Source organism: Sorex fumeus, unplaced genomic scaffold, assembly GCF_029834395.1.
Source record: "Sorex fumeus unplaced genomic scaffold, SorFum_2.1 ptg000003l, whole genome shotgun sequence".
Classification (NCBI taxonomy): domain Eukaryota; kingdom Metazoa; phylum Chordata; class Mammalia; order Eulipotyphla; family Soricidae; genus Sorex; species Sorex fumeus.
The window spans coordinates 7,916,017-7,943,643 of record NW_026606060.1 but is presented as its reverse complement, the minus strand read 5'-3'; the positions used below and the strand labels follow the sequence as shown (position 1 = coordinate 7,943,643).

The following is a 27,627-nucleotide window of genomic DNA, read 5'->3' as shown; positions in this document are numbered from 1 at the left end:
CTGCAGTTTCTCCCTCACAGATTAACCCAATGAGACCATTCTAGGATGCTAGCACTGGCTTTCAACACGTCACTATATCTGTGAAGTATCACTACATATAAATTGTCTCAGAACTTATGACTTAAAACCACATATATTATCTTTTGTTTCTGTGGGTCCAGATCTGAGTGGGTTTGATTTCTCTGGGTTCTCTAGTTTAAGGTCTCCCACAACGTTTGCCACAAAATCAAGGCTGTGGTCACCTCCAGACTTATCAGGGGATGGATCCATTCAAACCCACTCACATGACAGCTGGCAAATCCTGTTTCTCCAAAAACTGTTGGCTAGATGTCCCTTAATTCCCCCAGCCTCGCTGTATCACAGCTCACAACAGAACTAGAGGCTTTATCAGTGAGAGGACAAGAAAATTCAGAGAGAAGATGAGTCCACTGAAAGTCAGCCTTACAATGATGACAAAGCCTTGACTTCTGATTGCAGAACTAAGATACTGAGCAGTGGGGTGGGGGTGGAGGGCATATGGGGAGGTGAGTAGAAATGACATCAGGACAATGATAGGGGGACTTGTACACTTGGCAGTGGTGAGGTGCATCAAATGCCAATCATAGATACAGCAACACCATCAGAGTTTTCTAAACTGATCACCTAACCTCCCCAAACAAACAAGACAACCTTATGCAAGAAATCTTAGAATCATCCTCAGTGTGGCCACATTCATTTATTAGAAGGAAGTGATTAGGCGTGGGTCATATTAGACCCCTACCTAATGACTTATTAGAAAGGGATCATATTAGAAGTCACCAATCCCTGTGATTAAAAAGTAGTTCAAGGGACTGGAATGATGGCACAGCAGGTAGGGCATTTACCTTGCACACAACTGACCTGGGTTTGATTTCCAGCATCCCATATGGTCCCCTGAGCACGGCCAGGAGTGATTCCTGAATGCATGAAACAGGAGTAAACCTTGTGCATGTCTGGGTGTGATCCCCCACCCCCAAAAAAAGCAAGTTCAGAAGCAAAGTTAATGCTTGGCAGCAGTGCCAAGCTTTAGACAAATTCATCTCTTCAGGGGCCCATTTACTTATAGTATGTACTTAATAATAATATTCTTTTCTTTCACTTTAATAGTTTTCCTTTGGTTCTGGGTTATGCTCAGTTGCATTCAGGGTTTGCCCGGGCCTCTCTGCACAGGGATCACTCCAGTGAGGGGGAGGGGAATGGAGTGCTGGGGATCAACCCTGGTTGGCTTCAGGCAAGGCAAGCACTTGACCTACATAATAATCTCTCCAGCCCCTAAACATTCTTGAAATGTAAAGTTGCCGGTGCAGAAAGAGAGTCCCTCCCGGCCTTTATCCATATCTGCAGTTCGTGGACAATTATGTTTTGATGACACCATGCCATTTGCCACCCTGGAAGGGAAGGCACTCTTGGTAAGAATGGCTGGCATCCTGTTTGCCCTGAGACCACGGCGTGACGAGCCCTCAGAATGTTCCCTTCTTTCTCCTTCTCCAGAAAACCCCGAGCGAGTGGCCCTGTACTTCGTCTCCGGCGTGTGCATCGGGCTGGTCCTCACCCTAGCGGCCTTGGTGATGAAAATCTCTTGCCAAACGGACTGCCGGCGGCGCCGCAGGAAGAAGTTCCTGCAGGACGGCGAGAGCAGCAGCGACAGCAGCGACAGCGAGGACGGCAGCTCGGACACGGCGTCGGACATCTCGGTGCGCAGACACCGCCGCTTTGAGCGGACTCTGAACAAGAACGTCTTCACGTCGGCCGAGGAGCTGGAGCGCGCACAGCGCCTGGAGGAGCGGGAGCGCATCATCAGGGAGATCTGGATGAACGGGCAGCCCGAGGTGCCCGGGACCAGGAGCTTAAACCGCTACTACTAGGGCAAGGGAGGCACCAGGGACCAAACCCAGTTCTGGGATTATAATCTGGGATTATCATCACAGCAGAGGTAAAGCAGAGGTCAAACAGGGCTTTCTCATTTTAGCTCTAAGGACTCATTTCTCCTTTTGGATGACCTTCCGGGGGGAATAGAAGAACCAAGGTGGGTCGTCAACCTTTCCAGGTCTTGGAACGCAGGTGCTGAAAACCCCTGTCCAACAACGTGGATGGAGAATGGAGAGAAACGGGACTGCGGGTTCTCTCGATTTCTGAGGATCTCAGAAGTTTCTGCAAACGTCATTGCTTTGTTACTCCTTTGCAAAAGGAAAAGATTATACGGCCCCAGGGCTACGAATAGCTGGGTGAATTTCACCCAGTCAAGTCAGTTTTCTAAGTGACTAGGAGCGAATGGAGCTGATTTCCAATCCAGATTGCTTGACCCAGGCTAATATTATTTAAGGCTGATTTTTCAAAGCTTGGGTCGCAGTGGGCAATGGGTCCGTTTTAACTGACACCTCAGGGATTAAAATCCTATCTTTTAGTGTAGTTTCCACCTCATTTATGAAAATGAATTATTGTATTGCAGAAAATGTGTCGGTGAACTAGAAAACGTTAATAACCTCAAAGGATGAAGGGTTTTATTTGAAATAGTTTATAAAGATATATTAACATGCATATTTGAAAATAATGCACAAGAACAAAAGCTGTGGGGTGACTCCCTTTGGGGGAGAAGAAAGTTTTGTTGTGACTCTGGGTGAGCATAATTGCAAACATGTTTAATGTTATAAAACAAACATTTGGATTTCAAGAAAACAAGGGTCATGGGAGATAAAGAATAAAGCCCAAATTAGGGTGGTATTTTAAAAAACAAATAAAGTTGTCATAAACTCTTTTTTGTTTGCTATTTCTGGGTTTATTGGACCTTAAATCTGTGGTCTGGAGCTGGAGGGATAGCACAGCGGGTAGGGTGTTTGCCTTGCATGTGGCTGACCAGGGTTCTATTCCCAGCATCCCATATGGCCCCCTGAACACCGCCAGGAGTAATTCCTGAGTTGCATGAGCCATGAGTAAACCCTGTGCATCGCTGGGTGTGACCCAAAAAGAAAAAAAAAGTCTGTGGTCTTCCAGCACCAGTTCGTGGACTGGCTTAGGTCTGCAGGTATAGAAATGTTGCAAACCACTGGTCTACCGCCTCAGTTTCCTGAGTTTTAACTGTGGACCCATGGCTAATGTGCAGGATAGTGTCCATCCACAGGTGTGAAAAGGTTGAGAAATGCTGGCATAAATGACAACCCTTCAGGTAGGTTTACTCTTTTGCCAGATCTTTCGAATAACTGGAGAACTGCGAGAATAGAGAAATGGTCCCTGAGGGCTGCATGTTATAGTAGCAGGATGGTTACTGTGAAGCAAATGAAGATATAAGTCACCTAAGCCTAGGATAAGATGATGGCCCCATGAGGAGAGGGGAAATTAGTGGAGAAAGAAGAGGAGCAAGACATTTAGAAATAGGGTACAGGGAAGGAAGGAACATGATCCAGAGTGACTGGGAAGTTGCATAGTGAACTCTAGCTGTCTGTTCCTTCTCTTCTGTGTAGTGGGTTCCTTGTTTAGAGGTTCTAGAGCATTCCTGTTAGGAGACTCTCTACTGGCTTTTTTTTTTTCACAGTCTGAGAAACTTCCTTTGCTGGGTTCTGTACTGCTTTGGTCACTCTGTGACTTGGAGGATTATCTTAAGAACAATTATAGGTCTCTTGGCCAAAGGGGAGATCCATTTCATGTGGAGCCCATGGTGACTGGTCTTCGTAAAACATTATGGGTGGTCTCATTTGCTAATAACAAAAATCTTGTTCAATTGAGTTCTCCAAATCTGGGTTCTTATCCATATGGTTTCCATCTCTTGGCAACAATTGCAGAAATTATCTATTCCTTTGGAATTTAGACCAACGGTATCTATCTTGATGTCTGTCCCTTAGAAAACTAGCCATGAGGAGCTGCCTTCACCCCTATGATGCACCCTGCATTGGCTATTGTGAGGGCTGGGATCTTCATTAGGTAGAAACTACAGGGGTTGCCGCAGTGGAGGGGCTTGGGAAGAGCAGGGCACTAACTTTACTAGTTGTCACTCCATTATACTGATATCTTTCTTCCACTCTTCAACATTTTTCAAGTTTAGAATGGAAGTAGTTTGACCTACAGCATCAAATATGCTAACTAACAGTTTAGCCAGTTGCTTTGCTTCCATCAAATGCTTCCATCAAATGTTCTCTAGTTTTAGTTGAAAATAGAGGAACTTCTGCCATTAGCTTCCTATTTTGACCCACCTCTTTCTCATTTAGGTCAGTCATTCCCAATTCTGGTTTCTGTATTAGGGCACTTTCATTTGCAAATAAAATTTATCCAGTTTACAGAATGTTTAATGTTTCACAGAACCAGCAGAATCCCTGGATTTTGCTTCCGGAATGATAATGTCCAGAGAACTTTGTAAAGGTTGGGCTTCCCAGTATTCCTCTGCTTCTTTTAGTTGTTCATATCAAATTTTTTCTACAGCAGCTACAACTATAACGCAAGTGTACCAATGTATTGCGTTAGACTGCTTTCTACTGATCAAACACCCCCACCCTCAGTGTGTGTGTGTGTGTGTGTGTGTGTGTGTGTGTGTGTGTGTGTTAGTATTTCCTGGCTTATCTAGCTTATCTAGCTCAGAAGATAGCACAGACGGAATGCCTTATGTTCAGCTTGCCCAGTCTTTCCTGGGTCCACAAAGAAGCACTGGTTGTTAGGTAGCTATCAGAAGAGCTAGAAGTATAGCTACCACCAGATTCCTTAAGAAGATTTTCCTGTGCTAAAGGTCCAGGTGATCATTATCAAGTCACAAGACATCTAAGTCATAGTAACTTATGCTTCATTGTTGGCAGGGAGTGGGCCATTAGTCACATAAGACTTCTGGATTTACATAATTCCATTGAAGACACAAGAGAAAAGGAACAATTTACTCAAAATAGAGCATCATAGATTCAAAACATAGCATCACAGAGAAGGATTGTTTGGTTTGTAGAATGTGCCCATTCACTAGCAGTCATTGTGGCAAGTCTGGGAATGGGATGGAGTGGAGATAAGGTGGTGGGCAGGTATATAATAGCCTACACACCAATTGTCTTGGATTTATACTATATTAATTTTTGTTGGTTGATATTGTTGGTGTCCTCTACCTACCTTCTGTGCTTCTAGTCACTACCCACTAATCTCACTCTACATATCCAGAGGTATTTTATATTTCATATATTGTAAAGATTTTAATGAGCTCCCTTGATGCTGATGATTTGTAATGTCTCTCTCCAGACCTGGCTAACTTTCAGACTCCTATTGACCACTTGAATTCAACCACAGGAAACAGTTGTCCTCAAACACAGGAAATATTGGCAGTGTCAGGAAGACATTTAGATTGTCAAACTGGATGGGGGAAATACTATTGATATCTAGTAGGTGGAGGGCAAACATTCTACAATGCTAAACTCAGTCTACCAGCCATTCCCATCAAACCTTAAGCATGTAAGAAATTGTTTCAGCTATATGACACTTGTGAAACCAAACCCCAAACACTAGAATAGACATAAGTCATCATTCCTGATACATGATCTATCCAATTTTTGACACATAGAATCTGTGAGCTTAATAAATTGGTGATTCTTTTATACCACCAGGGTGTTTTGTCTGTTTTTATTTATTTCTGCTTGTTTTCAGGTTTTGGAGTTACACCAAACTGTGCTCATTTTCACTCCTTGTGGGCTCAAAAGACCATATGTGGTTCTGGGAATCAAACCTGGGTCAGACTTGCTCAAGGCAAGCACCTTACTGGCTATGCTATCTCTCTTGTCCTACTTTACCATTAATTTTTGAGGTGATTTTGTACACGATACATCATTGAATATTATTCCCAACCACCATAACATTATATAATACATATTCTTATAGATATTTCTATGTCAATTCATGACATGGATTCCCAATATCAGATATTTCAGACTACTTTCAGGCTCTCTATTATATAATCAATTAGCATATATTCCAAATTTTAAGCCAACCATTTTTCTTGCATCCATCCTGATTTATACAGACTGTTGTGTGCTGATGAATTTTCAAACACATGCACACACATCTTCATAAAACCTCAGAGAACGTGAAATAGAGCTTGGTCTATTTTAGCATTCTAAAATCTTAATTGTTTATGACAAAGATGGTTTTATTGAGTTTATAGAAGTCTATTTTATCTGTCTTTACTAATTATTTTAGCTCCTGAGCCATTCCTAACAGTTCTCAGAGACTATTCCCATCTCTGTGTTGATAGTGGCTCCCTGTGGTACTCAGAAAAGCCTGTGGTGCTGGGAATTGAACCTAGGCCTCTGCACGCAAAGGATGCACACGGCCCATTCATCTGTTTCTCTGACGCTGCATTTCTTAATTTTTACCTCTACCAGTAATTGTTTCTATGTCCATAGAAGTTTTAGAGTATTTCTCATTTAAAAAAATATATATTCACTCAGGTGTTAGCTTGTGATAAGATTCTCGGTGAGTTTTCCAAGTTCAATACAGTATCAAGAGTCTAACCAAACTCTTAGAGGCTTACACAACAGGAGTTCCCCTTGAAATCATAATGGTTGTTCTGAACCTTATTGAAGATCAATTTTCCAGTCCCTCTAGCTTGAATAAATAAAGAGAAACTTCTAAAGCTTAACCACTGGAAGAGTATGCCTTGTGCCCTCAAAATAGCCACAGGGTTTATCTTTTGATTATTCCAGTTTTCAAGATCATTTTGGTCCTTCTTGACTGAGCACTTCACCCCCGAATGCATTTAACAGTATCGTTTCTACTGGGAAAAACCATTATTTAGTCACTGAGAGAGGGAACTTTTATATGAAAATCTTTCCCCTAACCTAGCTCTCTCTCTCTTTTTATTCAATTTTTTTTGAGTCACGTGAGGTACAGTTACAAAGCTTTCATGTTTGAATTTCAGTCATACAATGATCAAAATCCCTCTATAGTGCACATTTTCCACCACCAATGTCCCTATTATCCACCCCCCCCATCCCAACTCTCCCTCTGCCTCTATGTCAGACAATTTCCACCATACTCTCTCTACGTTTGGGCATTATGATTTGCAATATAGATACTGACAGCTGTGATGTTTAGTCCTTTATCTTTCAGCACATATCTCCCATCCTGAACAATCCCTCCAACCATCATTGACTTGGTGATCCCTTTTCTATTCCAGCTGCCTTTTCCCCCAGCTCATGAGGCAGGCTTCCAACTATGAAGCAATATTCCTGGCCCTTGTGTCTACTGTACTTGAGTGTCAGTCTCATATCATATTATTTTATTTTCCACAAATGAGTACAGTCATTCTATGTCTGTCCCTCTCTTTATAACTCATTTCACTCAGCATGATAGCCTCCGTGCCCATACACTTATGAGCAAATTTCATGACTTCTTCTTTCTATCACCTAGCTCTCTTTTGTTTCCTTTCTTTCAGCTGCGGACATAGACCTGGTCTATTTGTCTAATGGTGGCAACAATAACGTTTAAAATATCTGTACATCCAGCTTCCCTTTGAAGATCACAAGATGCTTCTGAGGCTCTGTGAAGAAAAGTTTTCCTGGACCTGCAGCCAGGACTCAAAATTGAGAATCATTCAGACTCAGAATTGTGCAACCAGCACCACCTTGTCAAAAAGACAAAGTGATTAAAATTTTTTCCTCTTGTAGTCCTGAAAAATGATCATTTTAGCCATTGATTTTGGTCTTTTCATGGAAAGTATCTGATGACTTAAACCATGCTATGTCATGTCTTAGAAATGAAAAAAAAAGTTTTTGCCACTAAATAAGTAATTCATCATTCCCAAGTGAATTCCTTAGATGGGAAGAATGCATTTCCAAATCAGGAAACTTGATCAAAAGGAGAGACTCATGAACATAGATATATTTTATCTTTATGATGTTACTGACACTCCGCAGTTAGAATTTTGCATATGCATGACTCAAGAGACTGTTCCTTTCTTCATAGATCTTCTGAATGGATGATTCATACTCAAAGTATATTGATGAGTGACTAGCCTATCTGCAACTGACAAAAGCAAGACAGAATAGAGGTGATTTAACCAAATGGCATGTGCTTCTAAATAAGGATTTTATAGGAGATTGTAGAAAAGAATTTATTAAACTGTAACCCCTGGACCAAATTCAGCCTATCACATATTTATGTGCTACTTGCAAGCCAAGAATGGTTTTTACACTTTTAAATAGCCCTATTTTAAAATGGTTATGTATATAATACCTTTAACTTTGCCTCTTGGACCACAAAGCCTGTTAGATTTTACTATCTGTTCCTTATGGAAAAATGATTTTGATGCCTATAGTAGAGTAATGTTCTGGAAATATCTACAGGGGATAGGATCAATTGAGAACTCTCCTCCCTGCCTAACCATGGTAACTGAATAATGACTTTCCAAACATTTCCACATCTAAATCCCTGGACTCTATAAATATATTCCAATATAAAGGAGATTTTACAAATGTTGTTATATTAAAGGCCTTGAGATGGAAAATCATGCTCTGTTCTCTGGTTTGGTCCAATCTAATCACAAAGATCATTATTAGAGGGAGTACTAGTTCGGGTCAGACAGGGTATGTGATGACAGAAGACATTTCAGCGATGGGATGATGAAGTTACAGACATGAGCAGCCTCTGAATGCAGGAACAAGCCAAAAGAAATCTCCCTGTTTCTCAGATGGATTCAGCCCTGCCCAAACTTCAAATTTAGTCCTATTCTGTTGGTCACTCTCTCACCGTGACCGGATATCCTAGTACACTCAGGTTGATAATCGTTCCCCTGCTGCTAGATGGGTTGCAGATTGACCACCAGACAATAACAACTTTTACTGAACGTTAAACAGGGTTAACATAGGGAAAGAGGAACCCCTAGAGAGTGGGCGGACAGGGATAGAATGGGAAATAATGCAGGGAAAGTGTGGCACAAAGACGTTAAACATAAGCACAGACAAGTGTCCCTGCAGAGCTATGTGCCACAGAAGGGTAGCAGGTAATTCAGTTAATGTTATCTCCTAGCGAGAAAGAAAAGTAGATCTATAGTCTAGCTGAACTGCTCATGATAGAAGAGCAATGATTAACAATTTGCAGATTCTAGGGAGACAGCACCCACTTTGTTACTGCCCTTTGCCATCTCTGGAGCATTGTCTCTGAAGCTCTCTCACCTCGAGGAGAATCCCCTGAATGTTTAAATCAACAGAGTCTCTGGCACTGTCCAGATGACTCGAAAGCTGTGCCAAGGGCAGATCTAACACTATACTACTAATACTACTACTATACAACACTATACTACTAATCCAACACTATACTGCCAAACTCCAGAACCACAGATGATAAGTTTGTGTTGTTTTAGGCCTCAAATTGGCAGTAACAGTTGCAGTAGGAAACCAATAAGCTATGTATCACCTATGCCCCCTTAGATTATAGAAGAATCATAGATATCATCATGGAATTTCACAATATGCAAAGAATCCCTGGAGGCAAGTGCCTCTGTTACCACAGGAAGTTTAGAGTGTAGGACAAGGAGTTGATTGCAGATTGATGGTTTCTGAGCTCTTAGAGAGAAAGCCCCTAAAAAGAGATCGGCTGCTATCAGCTGAAGAACTGGGGAGTATGGCTGCATGTCAAGGAGAGAGGGGATTTGGGAGATGCATTAGCTAGCCTCTACCCCATTATCTAGCAGAAGTCTAACTATGTCTCCACTGTCAGAAGATTGGAAAGGAAGAGGGCCCTTAAAATTATAAGCATGTGTTTTTTTGTCACTCACATAAATCCTGAAATTTCCTTTCCAACCAGAATATTTATCTCCACCTTATCTCTAAAGTCTTAGTGAATTTTCCTCCCTTTGATGGAGAATCCATCTGCTCATTAGGTTTCCTGTAATTTGCACACATTTGCACACACTGGTATCCTTGGAAACAAGTCTTTTGTCACTGATGCAGACCCTGTAGAGTTTGAAATTTATCCTTATTTTAGAAATTACTCACTCAACAGATCAATATATTTTAAACAGTAGTTCTCAAATACTCTGCAGTTCACCAATTACCACCCTTTAAGTAAAGGGCTCATAGAACAAAGTTTGGCAAGTGTCTCCTTAAATCACTGAAACTAAATGCAGAATGAAGGTCATCACAGAAATTTGGAGGATGTTTCTGCTTGTGTTGAAGACCTTGGAAGGGTTATCATTGCATGGAATCATGAGACTTTCTCAGAAAGATTGATTCATATTATAATAAATTTTCCACTTCAAAATTACTGATAGATAATATGAACATTACAACTTTAAAACACCAAAGCTACTTTATTTTTTTATTGTTATTCATTTATTTTTTAATTTTTATTAGCAGAACACCATGAGGTACACTTGTAGATTTACAAATTTTTGTGCTTGGGTTTCAACTATACAATGATCAATTACCCATCCCTCCACCAGTGCCCATTTTCCACCACCATGGATCCCAGTATCCCTCCCACACCCATCCCCCCCATCCCACCCTGCCTCTGTGGCAGGGCATTCCCTTTTGTTCTCTCTCTCCTTTTGGGTATTGTGGTCTGCAAAAGAGGCATTGAGTGGCAATCATGTTCAGTCCATAGTCTACTTTCAACATGTATCTCCCCTCCTGGAAGGATCTTCCAAACACCTTTTATTTGGTGCTCACTTCTCTATCTGAGCTGCCCTTTCCCCTAGAGTGCCCAGCTGGCCAAAGCTACTTTAGATTTAGATTTCCAAAGCTATTTTATCCTCCAAAAATTCAAGTAGTCTTAAAAAATTTTTTAGACTATTTTCTTGGGGAGACAATGACCTCCACTTTTTCCCCCCCAAAAAATGCTTGTAGGGCCCACTCTCTTCATGGAGATGTGAACCAGAGGTAAGACTTCTCCAAGCCACAGAAAGGTAGATAGTACTGCACCCACATCCTTGAAGTACATGAGGCCAAACACTTCCCCTTTGCACAACTCTGAAAACAGAAAAATGTTAGAATGTTGTTCTCTGGTTAACTAGGAAACATAACTGATTAACCTCAACAGAACAAATGGAGAGACAGGCAATTGTTAACAGAGTTCAATTGCTCTTATGTACCCAGTACTTAAAGGGCATTTGACAAGTAGTTTTTTTGTTCATCTGTCTCCTACATTGGATTTTAAGTTCTATGAGGTCAATAAATTTGTCAGACTCAGTATTCCTAGCTCAATGCCAAGACTTAGTGTGGGCTCATTAAATGTGTATAGAATGAATGATTGAATGTTTTAGCATCCAAAAGCTCTTTCGAAATGCACAGGCGCTTTTGATGTTATTGCTATTACTGTGCAAGGCAATAACACTAATTCTGTTATTATTGAGTTATTTTCTACCAGGCTACTTAAGTTGCAAATAAGGGAAAACTGTCTTCCTTTGATGAAAATGAACAAATGAATCAAAGTGTGCATATATCTGAATATTGAATCATTTATAAAGTGTGCAATTTTCTTGAAACCCTCAGATTTCTTAGCATGAATTCTGGTTTCTCCACTAGCATCATTCCAGCAAGTATTTATTGAATATATTTTACATTCAAGACACCAGGAGAAGGATGTCTGTAACTCAGGTTGCCAGAGGAGTTGAGTGGGTGCTTTGTACATAGTGGGTGCTTTGTAAATATAAACATTTGTAAATATAAGACTGAAAAGTAAAATACACTAAAGCTTCAAGGATACTGAAAACATAGGCAGCTGGGAGAAATAGTTAAGGGATTGTTTTCATTTCTCTGAAAAGGTCAGACTTAGGGATGATGAAGATTCAATGACATAAAGGAAAGTCAAATAAATACATTCAAACTAATTTCACATCCACTGACCATCTTTCCTTAAAGCAGAACAGCTATGCCAGTTGTGGAAAATCACACAGCTCTAATATTTGCCTTCTATTATAGGAAGGGTCGTCTGACCAGTGTGATCTAATGGTCAATAATGCTCAGACCCAAGTCTTTTTGTTTCATTACATGGTAGCAATGAACAAGATGTGTAGGGAAGCATTACTCTTTACTCATTTACTTGCTTATTTGTACTTACCTGCCAAATCTTTTATGGGTAAACAGGCTGTTTTCATATGTAAGAGGAAGCTCTTCATGAGAACTCTATTATCTGAGATTAGCAGAAAATGCCTATCTGATCCAGACTGTCTATTCAAAATCATTTTGAATGCCTGTGTGACAGTTCTTTTCTGTACTATCACAGACATTTTGGGAAATAGATAGATGCAGGAGACAGAATGGGTGCTTTATTGGGCCTTTCATCTCAGCTTGCTGGCACCGGGAGTGGGTTCTGTAACTGTTCTATTTCTGCTTCCTCTCCCCAAAGAAAGTCCTTTGAGAAAGTCCATTAAGAAGATATTTGTCCCAATATACTAGGTCCTCAAAAATGTCAAAGTGTAGCCCAGATAGATTAATATAGTTAGGCATTTGATTAAAGACTATTGTTGTTCTACTGATGGTTAATAGCTTTTAAGCAATAAATATTGTCCCTGGAGGACAGTCAGGGATCTCAGTCTCTGAGGCTGTTGCCTCTTGGCCCCACGCTTTTTCTCTCTTATTTCTGTCTCTTATCTTAATCTTAGCAACGTCCCTTCTTCAAGCCTGTTCACTTAGGGCTGTTCCTCGCCACAGAAGTCCTGGAGTTCACCCGAAAAGCAGTGAAGACACTAAGAGAGAAGTGGATGATGCATCCTGGTAGTCGAGAACAGCCAGAGAAAGATTTAGAGGCAGAATAAAGGCCAGTTCCTGTTGCCTGGAAGCTAAATATATATGTAGAGATGTTGTGGAGAGTTGATCTGGATAGTAACCTGGATTTAGCTTCTGGAGGATTGGCTTTTGAGAAGTCAATAATAATATTGACCATCTGTCTTTGAGTAACAGAGACCTAGGGAAATATATGAACCAGAAAGTCATGTGATCAATCTTGTACTTAAATAAAAAAGTAAATCTGGATTATGAACAGTAGACTCTTGTGGGAGAGGATTAAGACTTTTACAATGGTCTTGTATAAAGAATTGTTATCAGAGAACGGGTTAAATATTGATGGGGAACTTGAAATAGGAAGATGAATTCAAAAATAAAAAAAGCTCTGAGTGTTGAGAGCTGATTTATTTACACTTGTGACATTAAAATAGCAATAACATTTAAAGAGTACTGTTTAGTCTACAGAATGTTTTTACATACATTCTCTCATTTAACAGAAACAAGTGAGTCAGTAGGGAAAATTAATTTTTTCCTGGGGGGTGTTAGGACTGTATTTGAAACTGTTGCTTTTATCTATTCAGCATGCTTTATCCTTAAAAAAAATTTTTTTTCTGTAGGCTTCATGTGATTGAACTTAATCCATAGCCTTTAAACACTTAAATCAATGATCAATCTATGCCCACATTTCAGTCATATGGTTGATTATGAGGCTTGTCCAGACGTGCGGAGTGTGGTCTCACTCAGCATGGCTGTGGCTGGTTCTGGAGGTCTTTGGCTGCTGGAGCTCTGCTCCAGGGGGTGGAGGGGTGGAGGGAAACTCAACCTGCCTCCCTCCAAGGGACCCCGGTGAGGACAGCCAGGCGCGGGGGCAGGAGACTGCGCTGTTCTCTTCCGGGAGGTGGGTTTTCACTCTTCACTCGCTACCTGTCTGAATGCAAGGTTCCGTCCCAATGGAAAATCAGCAGGACCGTACTACTGTTCAAGAAGGGAGACATCCATGACATTGGCAACTATCGCCCAATCTGCCTATTGTCTGTCATCTACAAGTTGTTCACTCGAGTCGTCCTAAATAGGATTGGCAGAACACTAGATGAAGGACAACCATGCGAGCAAGCCGGGTTCCGCAAAGGATTCAGCACCATCGACCATATCCACACGATAACCAAGCTCATTGAGGTTTCTCGGGAGTTCAAGATGCCGCTCTGTTTAACATTCATTGATTTAAAGAAGGCCTTTGATTCTGTTGAGATGGAAGCGATCATTGAAGCCCTAGCCAATCAGGGCATTCAAGCCCAATACATCAGGATCCTCCGTGAGCTGTATTGCGGATTCACTACCAGGATCTCACCATTCTACAAAGAAGTGATCGTTGACGTCAAGAGAGGGGTGCGGCAGGGTGATACCATTTCACCGAAACTCTTCAGTGCCACCCTCGAGAACATCATGCGATGACTGGAATGGGAAGGAATGGGAGTGAAGATAGATGGTCGGCAACTACACTACCTCCGCTTTGCTGATGACATTGTTTTAATAACACCAAACATCAGCCAAGTGGCACAAATGCTGGCCGACTTTGACCGTGAGTGTGGAAAGGTAGAACTACAGCTGAATCTTACGAAGACAATGTTTATGAGAAACAGCCTCGTTCCTGATGCCCCATTCGCTCTCAACGGAACGACCATCTCCGAATGCAACAGCTATGTGTACCTAGGTCGAGAGGTCAACATGACAAATGACCTGGCACCCGAGCTGCGCAGGAGGAAGAGAGCGGCTTGGAACGCCTTCAAGAACGTAGAAGCAATAGCTAAGAGGATGAAGAACCTCCGGCTCCGGGCACATCTCTTTGATTCCACTGTTCTTCCTGCATTAACATATGCCTCAGAGACCTGGGCCCTATGCAAACAAGATGAGAACGCTATTCAGGTCTCCCAAAGAAGAATAGAAAGAGCTATGCTTGGAATATCACGTTTCACTCAAATGAGAGAAAGAATCCGGAGTTCTGACATCCGTCAAAGATCAAGAATCAGGGACGCTGTCTCATTTGCCAAGGTGTCGAAAATCAGATGGGCTAGTCACGTAATGAGATTTAAAGACGACCGCTGGACTAGAGCTGTTACCGACTGGATTCCACGGGATGTCAAAAGACCGCGTGGCTGCCCACCTACCAGATGGTTAGACTTCTTCGTCAAGATCATGAACGATCGGTTTGAGGCCCTTCATGTTCCCGGAGCAAACAGATGCCATTGGGCTACACTAGCACGCGACAGGGACAAATGGAGACGTTACTGGTGCCCGCTCGAGCAAATCGACGACTAACGGGAAGTTAAGTGATTAAGTGTCTTGGCCGTTGATGGGACCAACCTGGCGCTGGCAGCAGCTGGTGGGTGTGATGCCTACCTACTGGAAGATGGGGGATCTGGGTAGAGAAGGCCCAGTCCCAATCCGAGCAGGCTTAGAGATCTCAGCCCCGGGACTCGCATGCCTGGGTTCCTCTGCCAGTTCCTTCATGCATGAGGCTTGTCTGGACATGTGGAGAGTCGTCTCAGCATGGCTGTGGCTGGTTCTGGAGATCTTTGGCTGCTGGAGCTCTGCTCAGGGTTGGTGGGGGAGGGAAATTAATCCTGCCTCCCTCCAAGGGGCCCCAGTGAAGACAGCCAGGTGCAGGGGCAGGAGACTCTGCCAGGCATGAACTCAGGCATGCAGGTCCCGGGGCTGAGATCTCCAAGCCTGCTTGGATTGGGACTGGGCCTTCTCCACCCAGATCCCCCATCTTCCAGTAGGTAGGCGTCACACCACCAGCTGCCGCCAGCACCAGATTGGTCCTATCAGCAGTCAAGACGCAGAGACTATAAAACCCAGTTTCCGGAATACAGCCGCGTGACATCTTATTATCTCATTCTTCCTTTAGAGAACCTGGCAGGCTACTGAAAGTATCTTGCCCGCATGGAAGAGTCTGGCAAACTTCCCGTGTCGTATTCAATATGCCAAATACCAGTAACAATGATGGTTCTCATTCTCCTAACCCTGAAAGAGCATTGAATATGGCTCTTTTAAAATCTCAAGGCTAGGAAGAATGAGACGTTACTGGTGCCTGCTCGAGGCAATTGATGAACAACAGGATGATCATGATCGTGATATCGTGATTGATTATAGGATGGTGAATGTCCCAGGTTTTTTTTTTTTTTTTTTTTTTTTTGCTTTATGGGTCACACCCGGTGATGCACAGGGGTTACTCCTGGCTCCTGCACTCAGGAATTACTCCTGGAGGTGTTCAGGGACTATATGGGATGCTGGGAATCAAACCTGTGTTGGCCATGTGCAAGGCAAACACCCTACCCGCTGTGCTATCACTCCAGCCTCAAATGTCCCAGATTAGCCCAAGTGTAATTATAGAAATTCTGTTGGGACTATTGGAACAGAGAAGTTTTTCTTTCTCTCAGTTTATCACGCCAATAAAGATATGAAAGGTATCATAATAACACATAATAGTAGGTAAAACTTGATTTTGACAGAAAACAATGTACATAGATAGGGATGGAAAAGAGAAGGGGAGAACGAAGGCAAAGAAGGAAGGAAAGAGAGGAGAAGGGGAAAAAATTCAAACTCATAACGAACATTTTATTCAATGGCAAAAAGTTTTTTCATTGTGAAAGAAATGATGAACTAGCATTAAAAGACATCCTGCTGAGCACGAGGGAAACATTTGCTCATCATACATCTGATTGAGGGCTAGTATTCTATTTTTATTAAGCACTCACAAATTAACAATAAAAAATCAAAACATGGAGAGAGAAGTTGAGCAGACTCCTCTTCATAGAAATGTAGGTGACCAATAGATGTAAGATTGATCTTGATCACTTAATCATCAGGAAAATGCAAATTAAAATGACAATGAAATACAACAACAGTGAAAATGGCATGCATCAAAAAGACTGGAATAAAAAAGTAAAAGCAATGTGGTAAGAAAGTGAATAAATAACAATAAATAAATTTTAAAAATTTAAAAGACTCTCATTTACATTGGAGAGAATGTCATCCGGTTCAATCTCTATAGAAAAACAATATGAAGGCTCCTCAAAAAATTAAGAATAGGTCTAGAGATTCCACTAGTTGGGATATACTCCCCCAGATGCACAAAAAAATTAGTTAGAAAATATTTGTATATTTCGATGTTCATTGCAGTACTATTCATAATAGCCAAGATCCAGAAACAGCACAAGAACAGAAGAGTAAATCAAGAAATTATGGTATATATACACAATGATATATACTTAGCTATAAGAAAAGATAAAGTGCTCTAGTCCTCTATAATTTGGAAGAAACTGTAAGGTGTTATGCTGAGAGCAAAGTGAATCAAATAGAGAAGTACAAATCCTGGATTATCTCACAATCTTACATTTATTGGTCACCTACATTTCTATGAAGAGGTGTCTGCTCAGCTTCTCTCTCCATGTTTTGATTTTTTTATTGTGAAATGTAAAGTCAGACTGTCAAATACTGTTCTCCCGTTGTTCATCGACTTACTGGAGCGGGCCCAGTAACGTCTCCATTTTGAGAGTTGTTGTTAACTGTGTTTGGCATATCGAATACGTCACAGGGAGCTTGCCAGGCTTTGATACTCTCAGTAGCTTGCCGGGCTCTCCAAGAGGGATGGAGGAACCGAACCCAGCTCACCTGGGCGGGCTGCGTGCAAGACAAACGCCCTACTGCTGTGCTATCACTCCAGCCCCGTAATGTAAAGTAAACAGTAACTAATAAACGAATAAACAGTAACTAATGATCACAGACTTTGTAGAACTGAGTTTGTGGATTTGGGTGGGGTGGGGAGAGGATTACAAGACAGTGATGGAGGGGATGCTGATTCTCTGGTAGTGTGTGGTGTAGCAACATCATATTCCAAAAACATTAATATTAACCATACTATAATTATGGTAAAAATCAACCTAAAAATCAAGCAAGCAAGCAAACAAAAGCATATCAAAATGTCCCTCTGGCTTAATTAGGAATCAAATGGACTGAAAATTGTCACTTGTTTAGCAACTTAAGTCATAGACTATCTCTGAAGTAGTGATTTGTAGGGTAATGGGTCTCAAAATGATTATAAAAGTGTTAAGATTTCAATCTTCTCCAGAATTTTATCTTTTCTGAAAACATATCATTGTGTATGTCTAGTACTTTATCCTCTGTTGGCATTTGTGTAGGACTTGCGTAAGATATTATGTACCTTTTCCATGTTTAACATGCTGTGTCTCTTCCCAGCAGATACTCAATACATAAATGAATAAAAATACAATTGGCTGTCATATGTATAGACTTTTCATTTATGAAAATGGATTTTTTTGTCAGGAAAACATGCTATTTACAATATACTTCAAATATGCCTCTGACTTAACAATATCCGCAATTTAATGTTGACAGTTCGATTTAATCAGTCTTGATAGCTACAGAACCTCATTGCAGTGAAAAGGTCATAAAACACTCCAGCATTGGATTATAAACTCAAACATACAAAGTCAATGTCACAAAGAGATGGACTCATCTTGTATTTATGACAAGAGAGGCATGGAGACAATTGATCCTACATCATTAGGTTCTTAAAAGTGATGGGTAGAAGCTGGTCCCTAGATTTATTCTCTATTTCATACATTACTCCTTGCTTTAGAGAGGAATGCTTTTGAAAAAGGATGTGGGATAGGTTCAATCATGTATGATAACACCATCCAAAAGGCAATGGGTGTTTGAAATGCTAAGATAAGAAGAGTAAGCTCCATGAAAAAACCATCATTGGCTTTGATTCATTTTGATATCTGCCTTGGGCATGGGAAAGTTTCTTTCAGTTTTCTGTTCAAATGACACACCCACAGGGGGGTCATACTTGGTCTTTCTATCTAAAATTATCTTCTTGATTTTATTTAGATTATTTAGCACAATGCAAAATCGTATGTTTTGTCTGTGTTCATTTCACTGAAATATGAGACCTTATTGGAGTTCACTGCTCTATATTCCCAGCTTGTAAAATGGAGCCTCCTCAACAAATATTTGTTGAAATAGTGAGTGTTTCTCATATTCAGTATTAGTCAAACTGGACTAACATGAAGTTTTTTTTTTTTTGAACTTCTGGAAAATTCAGAGTGCAGTACATAGATAGTTAAAAATGAAAAAAGAATTTTTTTTTTTTTTTGCTTTTTGGGTCACACCCAGCAGTGCTCAGGGGTTACTCCTGGCTCTACACTCAGGAATTACTCCTGGCAGTGCTTGGAAGACCATATGGGATGCCGGGGATCGAACACACATGCAAAGCAAATAAATACCCTACCCCCTGTATTATCTCCCAATTTTTTACTGTCTTTTAGTGAAAGGAAAGGATACCCATAGCCCATGAATATAAGGTATTGTCACTGTCACTGTCACTGTTCTCCCGTTGTTCATCGATTTGCTCAAGCGGGCCCAGTAACGTCTCCATTGGAGATTTTGTTGTTACTGTGTTTGGCATATCCAATACATCACGGGTAGCTTGCCAGGCTCTGCTGTGCGGGCGAGATACTCTCAGTAGCTTGCGGGCTCTCTGAGAGGGGCGGAGGAATCGAACTCCGGTCGGCCATGTTGGCTGCGTGCAAGGCAAACGCCCTATCGCTGTGCTATTGCTCCGGCCCCCAGTAGCAAGAAACTTTGTAAATTATTTCAGGTAGGATAGGTGATGTCAGGGCCTGACGTAAGGCCCAATACTGACTATTTTTATGGACTAAAGTGTTAATTTTTGCAGGTGAAAATATAGAGTATAAGTGAGTGTTATTTTCGTCTCCATTTTATTTTTTCTGTACCTGCCAAATCTTAAAAATTGCAGAAAAGCTTAGGTTCCCTTTCTTCCCTTTTTTAGAGGATGTATTTGGAACACAATGTTGAGGTCACCCACAGAACTAGAGATTGGGTCCGATGCACAGATGCACGCGCGCCCATGTGTGTTTGTGTGTGTGTGTGTATGTCTGTGTGTGCATGTTTGCATACATGCAGTGCTAACCTTTCCTCCTTAATGGAAGAACTGCTTGGAACAAACAACGATAATCTCAAAAGAGAGTTAGAGCAATGAATCATATCAACGTAGTGACACTAATTTGAGATTCAAAGGGTTTGGAAGGCACAACTGTCAAACAGCAGGATGAGCAATGCTGGGCTTGAAAGCCTTAGTTATGAATGAGTGAGCACACATTTATCAAGTGGTAGGACAGGAATACACAAAGGAAGTCCTTGGTTAAGTTTACTGCATTGCTTGAAGTTTAGAGCCAGAATATAAGAATTGCCTAAATCCCAACATTGTAACACAATGTTGGGTTTCTCTGAATGCAACTATTCTGGAAAGCACGGTGATCTGCTGAGCCCACTCAATGAGAACAGCCAAGATCTGGGAAGACAGGGGTGAGAATCCGAGCCAGGGAGGCATGATGGATGGGAAACTTAGGGGTGAGGGCAGAGGTGGAAGCCAGAAGCAAGGTCAGCAAGTGCACACCAAGGAGAAAATGAAAGGGATTGCCAGGTTCCCCAGCAGCCTGTTGGTTCCTGCAGTGGAAAGATTATTATGCAGATGGTAGAAGGGGGGGGGGGGGGCGCTGGGGGGGGGGGTGGAGTCTTTGGAAGACCTGATTACTAGGAATGTGACTTCATTAGCCGAGGGGGAGGGGGAGAAAGATGGACACATTTTATTTATTGACAATTCATATCTGCATAAACCTTTAAAATGTAAGATAGCATTGAAGAATAAAACAATTGCAGATTGCTGTTAAAACGGAATTTTCAAAATTAAACAGGATACAAATTTACTAAATGGTCAGGAAAATTTATTGTTTTTAAAGCATTAACTTTCGCATTGAAATTTCTGTAACTAAAAGGGGAGGAGACAAATTTAATAGCTGGCAATCAGAGAAAAGAAAACAATAGACTTAAATTCCAATTTTCCCTTCATTCTCCTCTCTACCCCTGTCCCTTCCTCTCTCCTCCTTCACTTATCCTTCCTTCCTTTTTTTATTTGGTGGGGGAGGTGGGTTCTCTTAAGCAATCAATACTCAGGAGTATTGCTTCAAATTCCTCCTGGTGACTCTCCACCAATCAGGCTGGGGGTTCGGTGTGAGGGCCACAGGATGTTGCATTGTTTTGGCCCTGCAGTGCTGGGGATTATCTTGGTCATCCCAGCAGTGCTCAGGGCTGCACCTGACTATGGTTGGAGGACCGTGTGTCACCAGGGCTCAAACAGGGTCTGAACCCCTAGACTTCTTCTTAAGATGCTCAAATCTCTTTTTTATTCAAAATATAGAGAACTGGCTCAAACAGGGTCTGAACCCCTAGACTTCTTCTTAAGATGCTCAAATCTCTTTTTTATTCAAAATATAGAGAACTGAATTCACCAGCAGCGAGAGAGAGAAAGAGTAGTTGGAAGTTGGATGGGGAGGTCTGACTAGTTAGTTGGGGGAAGTTGAGAATGAGGTAACCAGCCCTCTTCTAAAGCGGATTGCACACACACACACACACACACACACACACACACACACACACACACACACACTTCTGCCCATAAAACTTTCACCCTCTGTCTGGGTTCCTTCCACCAGCCCAGCTGCTGGCTGTACCGTGGGAATGTAAACTTCTCACACACAGACCCTCTCTGCTCACTGACCCACCTCCTTTTTTGCTTTCTGGCCTTTCCTGTTTGTGAATCTGGGTGAGCCGTCAGATGCCACAGATCTTAGGAGAGTTTACTATCTCTCTCTCACTTTGAAATGTAAATGGACCCCTGGGCTTTCCTCCTCACCACTTTCCACGGAGGGCACGAAGTCCTTCCACAGGCTCTCCATTTCTTTCACTCCTCTGGGTGATTCCACATCTGTCCTCACAGGCCCTGTCCTCTGAGTCACCCAAGCTCAGATAAACCCTGTGAACCCCCACTGTGTGCCCTGGAATGTGGTGGGTGGGAATTTACACTAAATGGTAAAAGTAGACTTCCCCACTCCTCTTCAGTCTTAGATACCCAACTCTGGCATATGCAGTCTCATAATGCTCTTCACACTTGGTTTTAATGGTTTGCTAAGCCAGTGTCAGCCAATGCTAATATTTCCCTCCATTCCTTCCCTCTGAATGGAGAGAGAAGCCCCTATCCCAGGTTTGCTATGCTGTGGCTTTCCCAGCACTCAGCCCCGTGTCTGGAGCAAAGCAGGTCTCCAGAACACGCTCATTCAGTGCACTCAGAGCCATCAAGCAGCTGCTAAGGGCCAAGCAGGAATTTGGGGCTACATCTGTGAATCAGACAGACAAATCTCCTTTTCCTGGTACGTCTTTCATTCTCAAGGGTTTTGGTAAGCGAGTGAGTAGAGGTCACAGAGGAAGTAAGAAACAACCAAATAAGGAGTAGGACATTCCCGCAGTGATTTTGAAACTGGAATGTGCCTGCAAGCCTGGGGAAAGTTGATAAACTAGAACATTCCCAGCGGAGAGCAGCCTGCAGCCCCTCCCCCCCACACCCCGGCCTCTTCCCTGTTGGGTGGTCCTGAGACCACACTAGAGAAACCTCTCTGGGGCTCCTGAGGAGGGAAACCTGAAAGGTGAACACAGATGGATGGATGACTCTAGGGGTCAGATAATAAGTCAGATAATAAGTGACTTTCTTGACAGAGCACTGAGTTGTGAAAGAGTTAGCAAAAATAAAAGGTAGGTAAGGCTGGTGAGTGACTTCTGCCCCAATCTCCGCAGGAAGGCCTGAGGCAGTGACCAAACTGCCCCATTCATCATTCACCACAGTAGACTCTCTGAAGATAAGGAGATGGCCACACCCCCTTTAATGGAATGGCCCTACGGCCAACTGATTCTGGCTCAAATTCTCTACCCTTACCCCTGAAAGTCAGCTGAAGGTTAAGGGAAAATCCCTTCATGCTATTCCTGGGATTTGACTATGAATGGCAGCCCAAAGGCCCATTTCCCTGACTCACCCCCAACCCTTCCTGTGATTCTTAGAAAGAATCTAAGAATCTTTGAGGGCCAGTACCAGGGTCAATGCTTGCCTTGTATGTGTCCAACCCTGGTTTGATCCCTGCACTTTGCTAGTGTGCAGTCCTGGATGGCCCCCGCCTACACTCTCCTGGGTCCTGCTGTTCCTTAGTCCATGCAAATAAAGGAAATCCAGAAATCCTTTGAAGAAATCCAAGGATAGTTTTTTTTTTTTTTGGATTTTTTTGTTTGTTTGTTTGGGAGCTACACCCAGCAGTGCTCGGGTCTTACTTCTGGCTCTGCGTTCAGGAATCTGTCATGGCAGGGTTCGGGGGAATATCTATGCTTCTAGGAATCCAAGCCAGCTGGTACCTCAGCTGACTAGGGGAGAAAAAAAGGAAGGAAAAAAAGGAAGGGGAAAAGAAAAGGTGGGAAATGCAAAAATGTATCCTTTTGTATTTCTCAAGTTCTCCTGAAACTGGTCATTTTTTCCCCTCTTTAATGTTCATTTATTTTTTCAGCAACCCAATAGGAAATAGCATGAAGCCTCGTGATAGCTCATTTGAACTCCTTACTTCCTTGTCATGACAGCAGAGTCCACTGGGGTCAACAGTGAAGCATTACTTGACCTGATGTTGTTAGTATACTCCTGGACACCTCACCTGCACAGGTACACGAAAACATGGCAAGAGTGTTTCAGATCCTAGATTCTAGTCTCTTCTTAGTTCTAATAGCAGAGGCCCACTCATTTTAACTCAGGTAAGAACAGGAACAGAGCTCAGGCATCATTAAAAATTCTGTGGATTCAGGGCCAGAGAGTTAGTATGGGAGTTAAGGCACTTGCGTTGCATGAGACCAATCTTTGGCTCTTCTTATGGTCCCCTAACCACCACCAAGAGAGACCGTTGAGTACAGAGTCAGGAATAAGTCTTGACCATTTGCTGTATGGAAAAACAGAAGAAAAGAAAGAGAGGAAGAGAGGAAGAGAGAGAGACAAAGAGAGAGAGAGAGACGGAGGAAGGATGGAAGGAAGGAAGGAAGGAAGGAAGGAAGGAAGGAAGGAAGGAAGGAAGGAGGGAAGGAGGGAAGGAAGGAAGGAAGGAAGGAAGTTTGAGTTATCTGGATATGGGGAAATATGGATTTTGGGGTCAATCTCAAATCAGCAATCTTTTGGGATCGAAGAGATAGTACAGTGGGTAGGATGTTTCCTTACATGTGGCTGACCAAGATTATATTCCCAGTCCCTCATATCATTACCCAAGCCCTCCAGGAGTGATCCCTGAGTGCAGAGCCAGGAGAAAGTCCTGAACACCAAGTATGGCCCAAAAGAAAACAAAACACAAATCAAAAAATCAAATCATTAATGGTGTGTTGACAGCAGAAACACCATCTTTCATTCCTATGTTCATTGCAACACTATTCACCATGGGCAGAATTTAGAAACAACCTGAGTGCCCAAGAACAGATGAATGGATAAAGAAACGAGGGTACATCTACACAGTGGAATACTATGCAGCTCTCAGGAAAAATAATGTCATGAAATTTGCCTATAAATGGAAGGACATGGAGAGTACTATTCTGAGCGAAATGAGTCAGAAGGAAAGGGACAAATATAGAATGACTACACTCATTTGTGCTATATATAGTAGAAGAATAATATCCATGGCCAGGGAAAACAGGGGTTAGGAGAACTGGTCAATAGTTGAAAGTAACCACTAGTGTGTGTAGGTCTGAAGGTAGGTGAGAGAGAGAGAGAGAGAGAGAGAGAGAGAGAGAGAGAGAGAGAGAGAGAGAGAGAGAGAGAGAGAGAGAGGAAATGTACCTGCCATAGAGGTAGGCAGGGAGTGGGGGGTGGGGGGTGATGGGAGGGAACCTAGGGACACTGGTACTGGGAAATGTACACTGGTAGAGAGATGGGTGTTGGAATAGAGTATTACTGAAACCCAATCATGAACAGCTTTGTAATGGTCTATTTCACAGTGATCTAATTAAAAAGTTTTAAAAAATAAAATAAATAAATATAAGATTAAAATTTACAATAAAAAACTCCTTTATAAAAAACAATAATCTTGTGTTAGAATACAAACCTCTCCAGTTTGACAAACTCTTTTCCCCCCCTTTTTTTGTAGGAGTACTGCTATTTATTCAGCCTCTGATTAGCTGATTGAATCGTGCATGAACTCCACCTTACTTTTTTTCTTTTTCCATTTTTTATAATTTTATTTATTGAATCACCGTGAGAGCAGTTACAAAGCTTTTGGGTCTAAGTCTCAGTCATACAATGAAACACCCGTACCTTCACCAGTGCCCATTCTCCACCACCAAAAATCCCAGTATACCCCCATCCCACACCCTCCCCCTGCCTATGGGGCAGATGATTTCTACATTACTCTCTCTCTACTTTGATCACATTCACTATTTTGACACCAGACCCACCATTATTTAAGATTTTACCCCAACACTCAGATCTGCTGAAAAGTCAACAATAGACAATTTGTGTTCTATTGCTGGTTATGAAAAGCCTATGATGTCGTGTGGCTGCAGTAGGGCCATGTGGTTTTGAAATTCTGAAATTTTAACACAAATCTGGAGGGATTTCTGCCAAAAGCCACTGGGTTTAGAGATCTGCTCCTGAGTCTCTGGGATCATGGCCGTTGAGTAGCTTGATGAGGAGCCAGAGAGGCCGTTTGTGGACGATGACTTGGGGTCTCGTTAAGGTGGGGAGGACAGGCCTGGCTCCACCTCTCCCCCCCATCCCGTGAGACCCAACAAGTTTCGTCACTGCAGGCCCAAGCCTGACTGTCCAATGGCCTCTGGAGGATGACAGCTACTAAGTCGCCAAGAGGGAGCAGGCAGAGGGACAGCACCCATTCCCCGCTGGGGTGGCCCGGCGACAGTAACCTACTGCGGGGTCCAGACACATTTCTGACAAAAGCTGCTGGGTTTCGAGATTTGTTTCTGAGTCTCTGGGATCAAGGCCGTTGAGCAGCTTGATGAGGAGCCAGAGAGGCCGTTTGTGGGCGATGACTTGGGGTCTCGTTAGGGTGGGGAGGACAGGCCCGGCTCCACCTCCCCCCCCATCCCGTGAGACCCAACAAGTTACGTCACTGCGGGCCCAAGCCTGACTGTCCAATGGCCTCTGGAGAATGACAGCCACCAAGTCGCCAAGAGGGAGCAGGCGGAGGAACAACACCCTTTCCTCCCTGGGGTGGCCCGGTGACAGTAACATACTGTGGAGTCCGGAAGCTTTTCTGCCAAATGCCACTGGATTTTGAGATTTGTTTCTGAGTCTCTGGGATCATGGCCGTTGAGCAGCTTGATCAGGAGCCAGAGAGGCCATTTGTGGGCGATGACTTGGGGTCTCGTTGGGGTGGGGAGGACAAGCCCGGCTCCACCCTCATCCCATGAGGCCCTGTGTGTCTCGTCACTGGGGGCCCAAATGTGACTATCCAGAGGCCTCAGACGGATGGCGGCCACTGGGCCGCCAGGGGGAATAGGCCAAGGCACAAAACCTATTCCCACATGGGTTGGCCCAGCACCGGTAGCCTACTGCAGAGACCAGACGCATTTCTACCTAATGCCACTGGGTTCTGAGATTCGTTTCTGAGTCTCTGGGATCATGTCTATTAAGCAGTTCAATCAGGAACCAAAGAGGTCTTGCCTCCAATTATATAGCTGAGCCGGAGGTGGTTTGTGGGTGTGTTTCCCACATACCTAACTTTTGGCCGTTTACTTTCTTGGTAAACTTTGCCCCAAGTTTTTGGGGTCTGGCCAAAGGCAGAGCAGCAATTTTGGGGTATCTGGAAGTCTGAAGGCGCCATGAGACTGCTGATGCACTCGCCTCACAGGTACAGATTGACCTGCTGGCGGCACCATACCCCCGACAAACTCTTGATGTGTGTTTTTTGCACACACCCAGGAGTTTTGCTGGACTCAAAGCTTGTAGACGTATGTTTGAAATGGGCATGATTTTCAAAGAAAGGCGGATATGCTAGTGTCTTCAGCTTCCAGGCAAAAGATTTGTTGGAATTGAACGATCCCTGATCATTTGGATCTTTTCACCTCCATCTCACATTCTCCAATGGGCCTCTCTGCCCTTAGCAGTCCCACACCCTGGCACCTGCGATGGGGCAGCTGAAGCGCTGCTCTTTTAGTCGGGTCCTATCTTCCAAACTGAGACACTTCCGTGGATTTTTTTCTTGGGGGGGGGGGATAAGGAAGTTACATCCTGCTGTGTTATTAATAATAAACTGGGCTTATTCTTGGCTCTACACTCAGGGATCATGCCTGGCAGGCTCAAGGGACCATACAGGGTGTCCAGGATTCAGGCCTGCTGCATGCAAGATAAGCCTCCTACTCACTGCTCTATCTCTCTGGCCCTAAACTGGAACCCTTTTAAAAGTGAAAGAGGGAAGTGTGATTTTTTTCCTTTGCTTTTTGGGTAACACCCTGGCTCTGCACTCAGGAATTATTCCTGGCAGTGCTCAGAGGACCATATGGGGTGCTGGATCTGTGCTGTGCAAGGCAAACACCCTACCAGCTGTACTGTTTCTTCAGACCCAACAGTATGATTATTAATGTGATTAATAATAATTATGCTGGTAGCAGGTAAGGGGCAAACCCATATGTGTGTTGATTCTTTTATTTCCCACTCACCTTCTACATGTCTGCATGGCAGATCTTTTCCTTTGAATCTGTTAATTAGTCCCACAGTCTGCCTGAATTGTCTTCGTCAACAATCCAAGATGGTATTAGATTGAAGATTTGTGGACCCAACTCTAACTCAATTCCCTGAATGCTTTTTTATTATAGCACATTTTCCTCAGACAGAAAAGTACATTGAAGTACAGGTCAAATAACACCTGACTCGAAATCAGATGTCTAAAAGATATAGGTAGAGCCCTTTGGGGTCCCTTCTTTGTCATGTCCCTTCCCTTGCCAGAGAATCATCATCCTAAATTAG

At 42.8% G+C, this 27,627-nt stretch overlaps 1 protein-coding gene across 1 annotated transcript in view; it reads left to right on the top strand.

Annotated features, from left to right (window-relative positions):
- Positions 1–2,771, top strand: part of EVA1A (eva-1 homolog A, regulator of programmed cell death) — a 65,013-nt gene extending 62,242 nt beyond the window's left edge. Inside the window, exon 3 of the mRNA XM_056118948.1 lies at positions 1,510–2,771. Within this exon, the coding sequence (XP_055974923.1) occupies positions 1,510–1,883 (374 nt within the window). The 3' untranslated portion in view covers positions 1,884–2,771. The remainder of the gene's footprint in view (positions 1–1,509) is intronic.
- Positions 2,772–27,627: the final 24,856 nt, after the last annotated feature.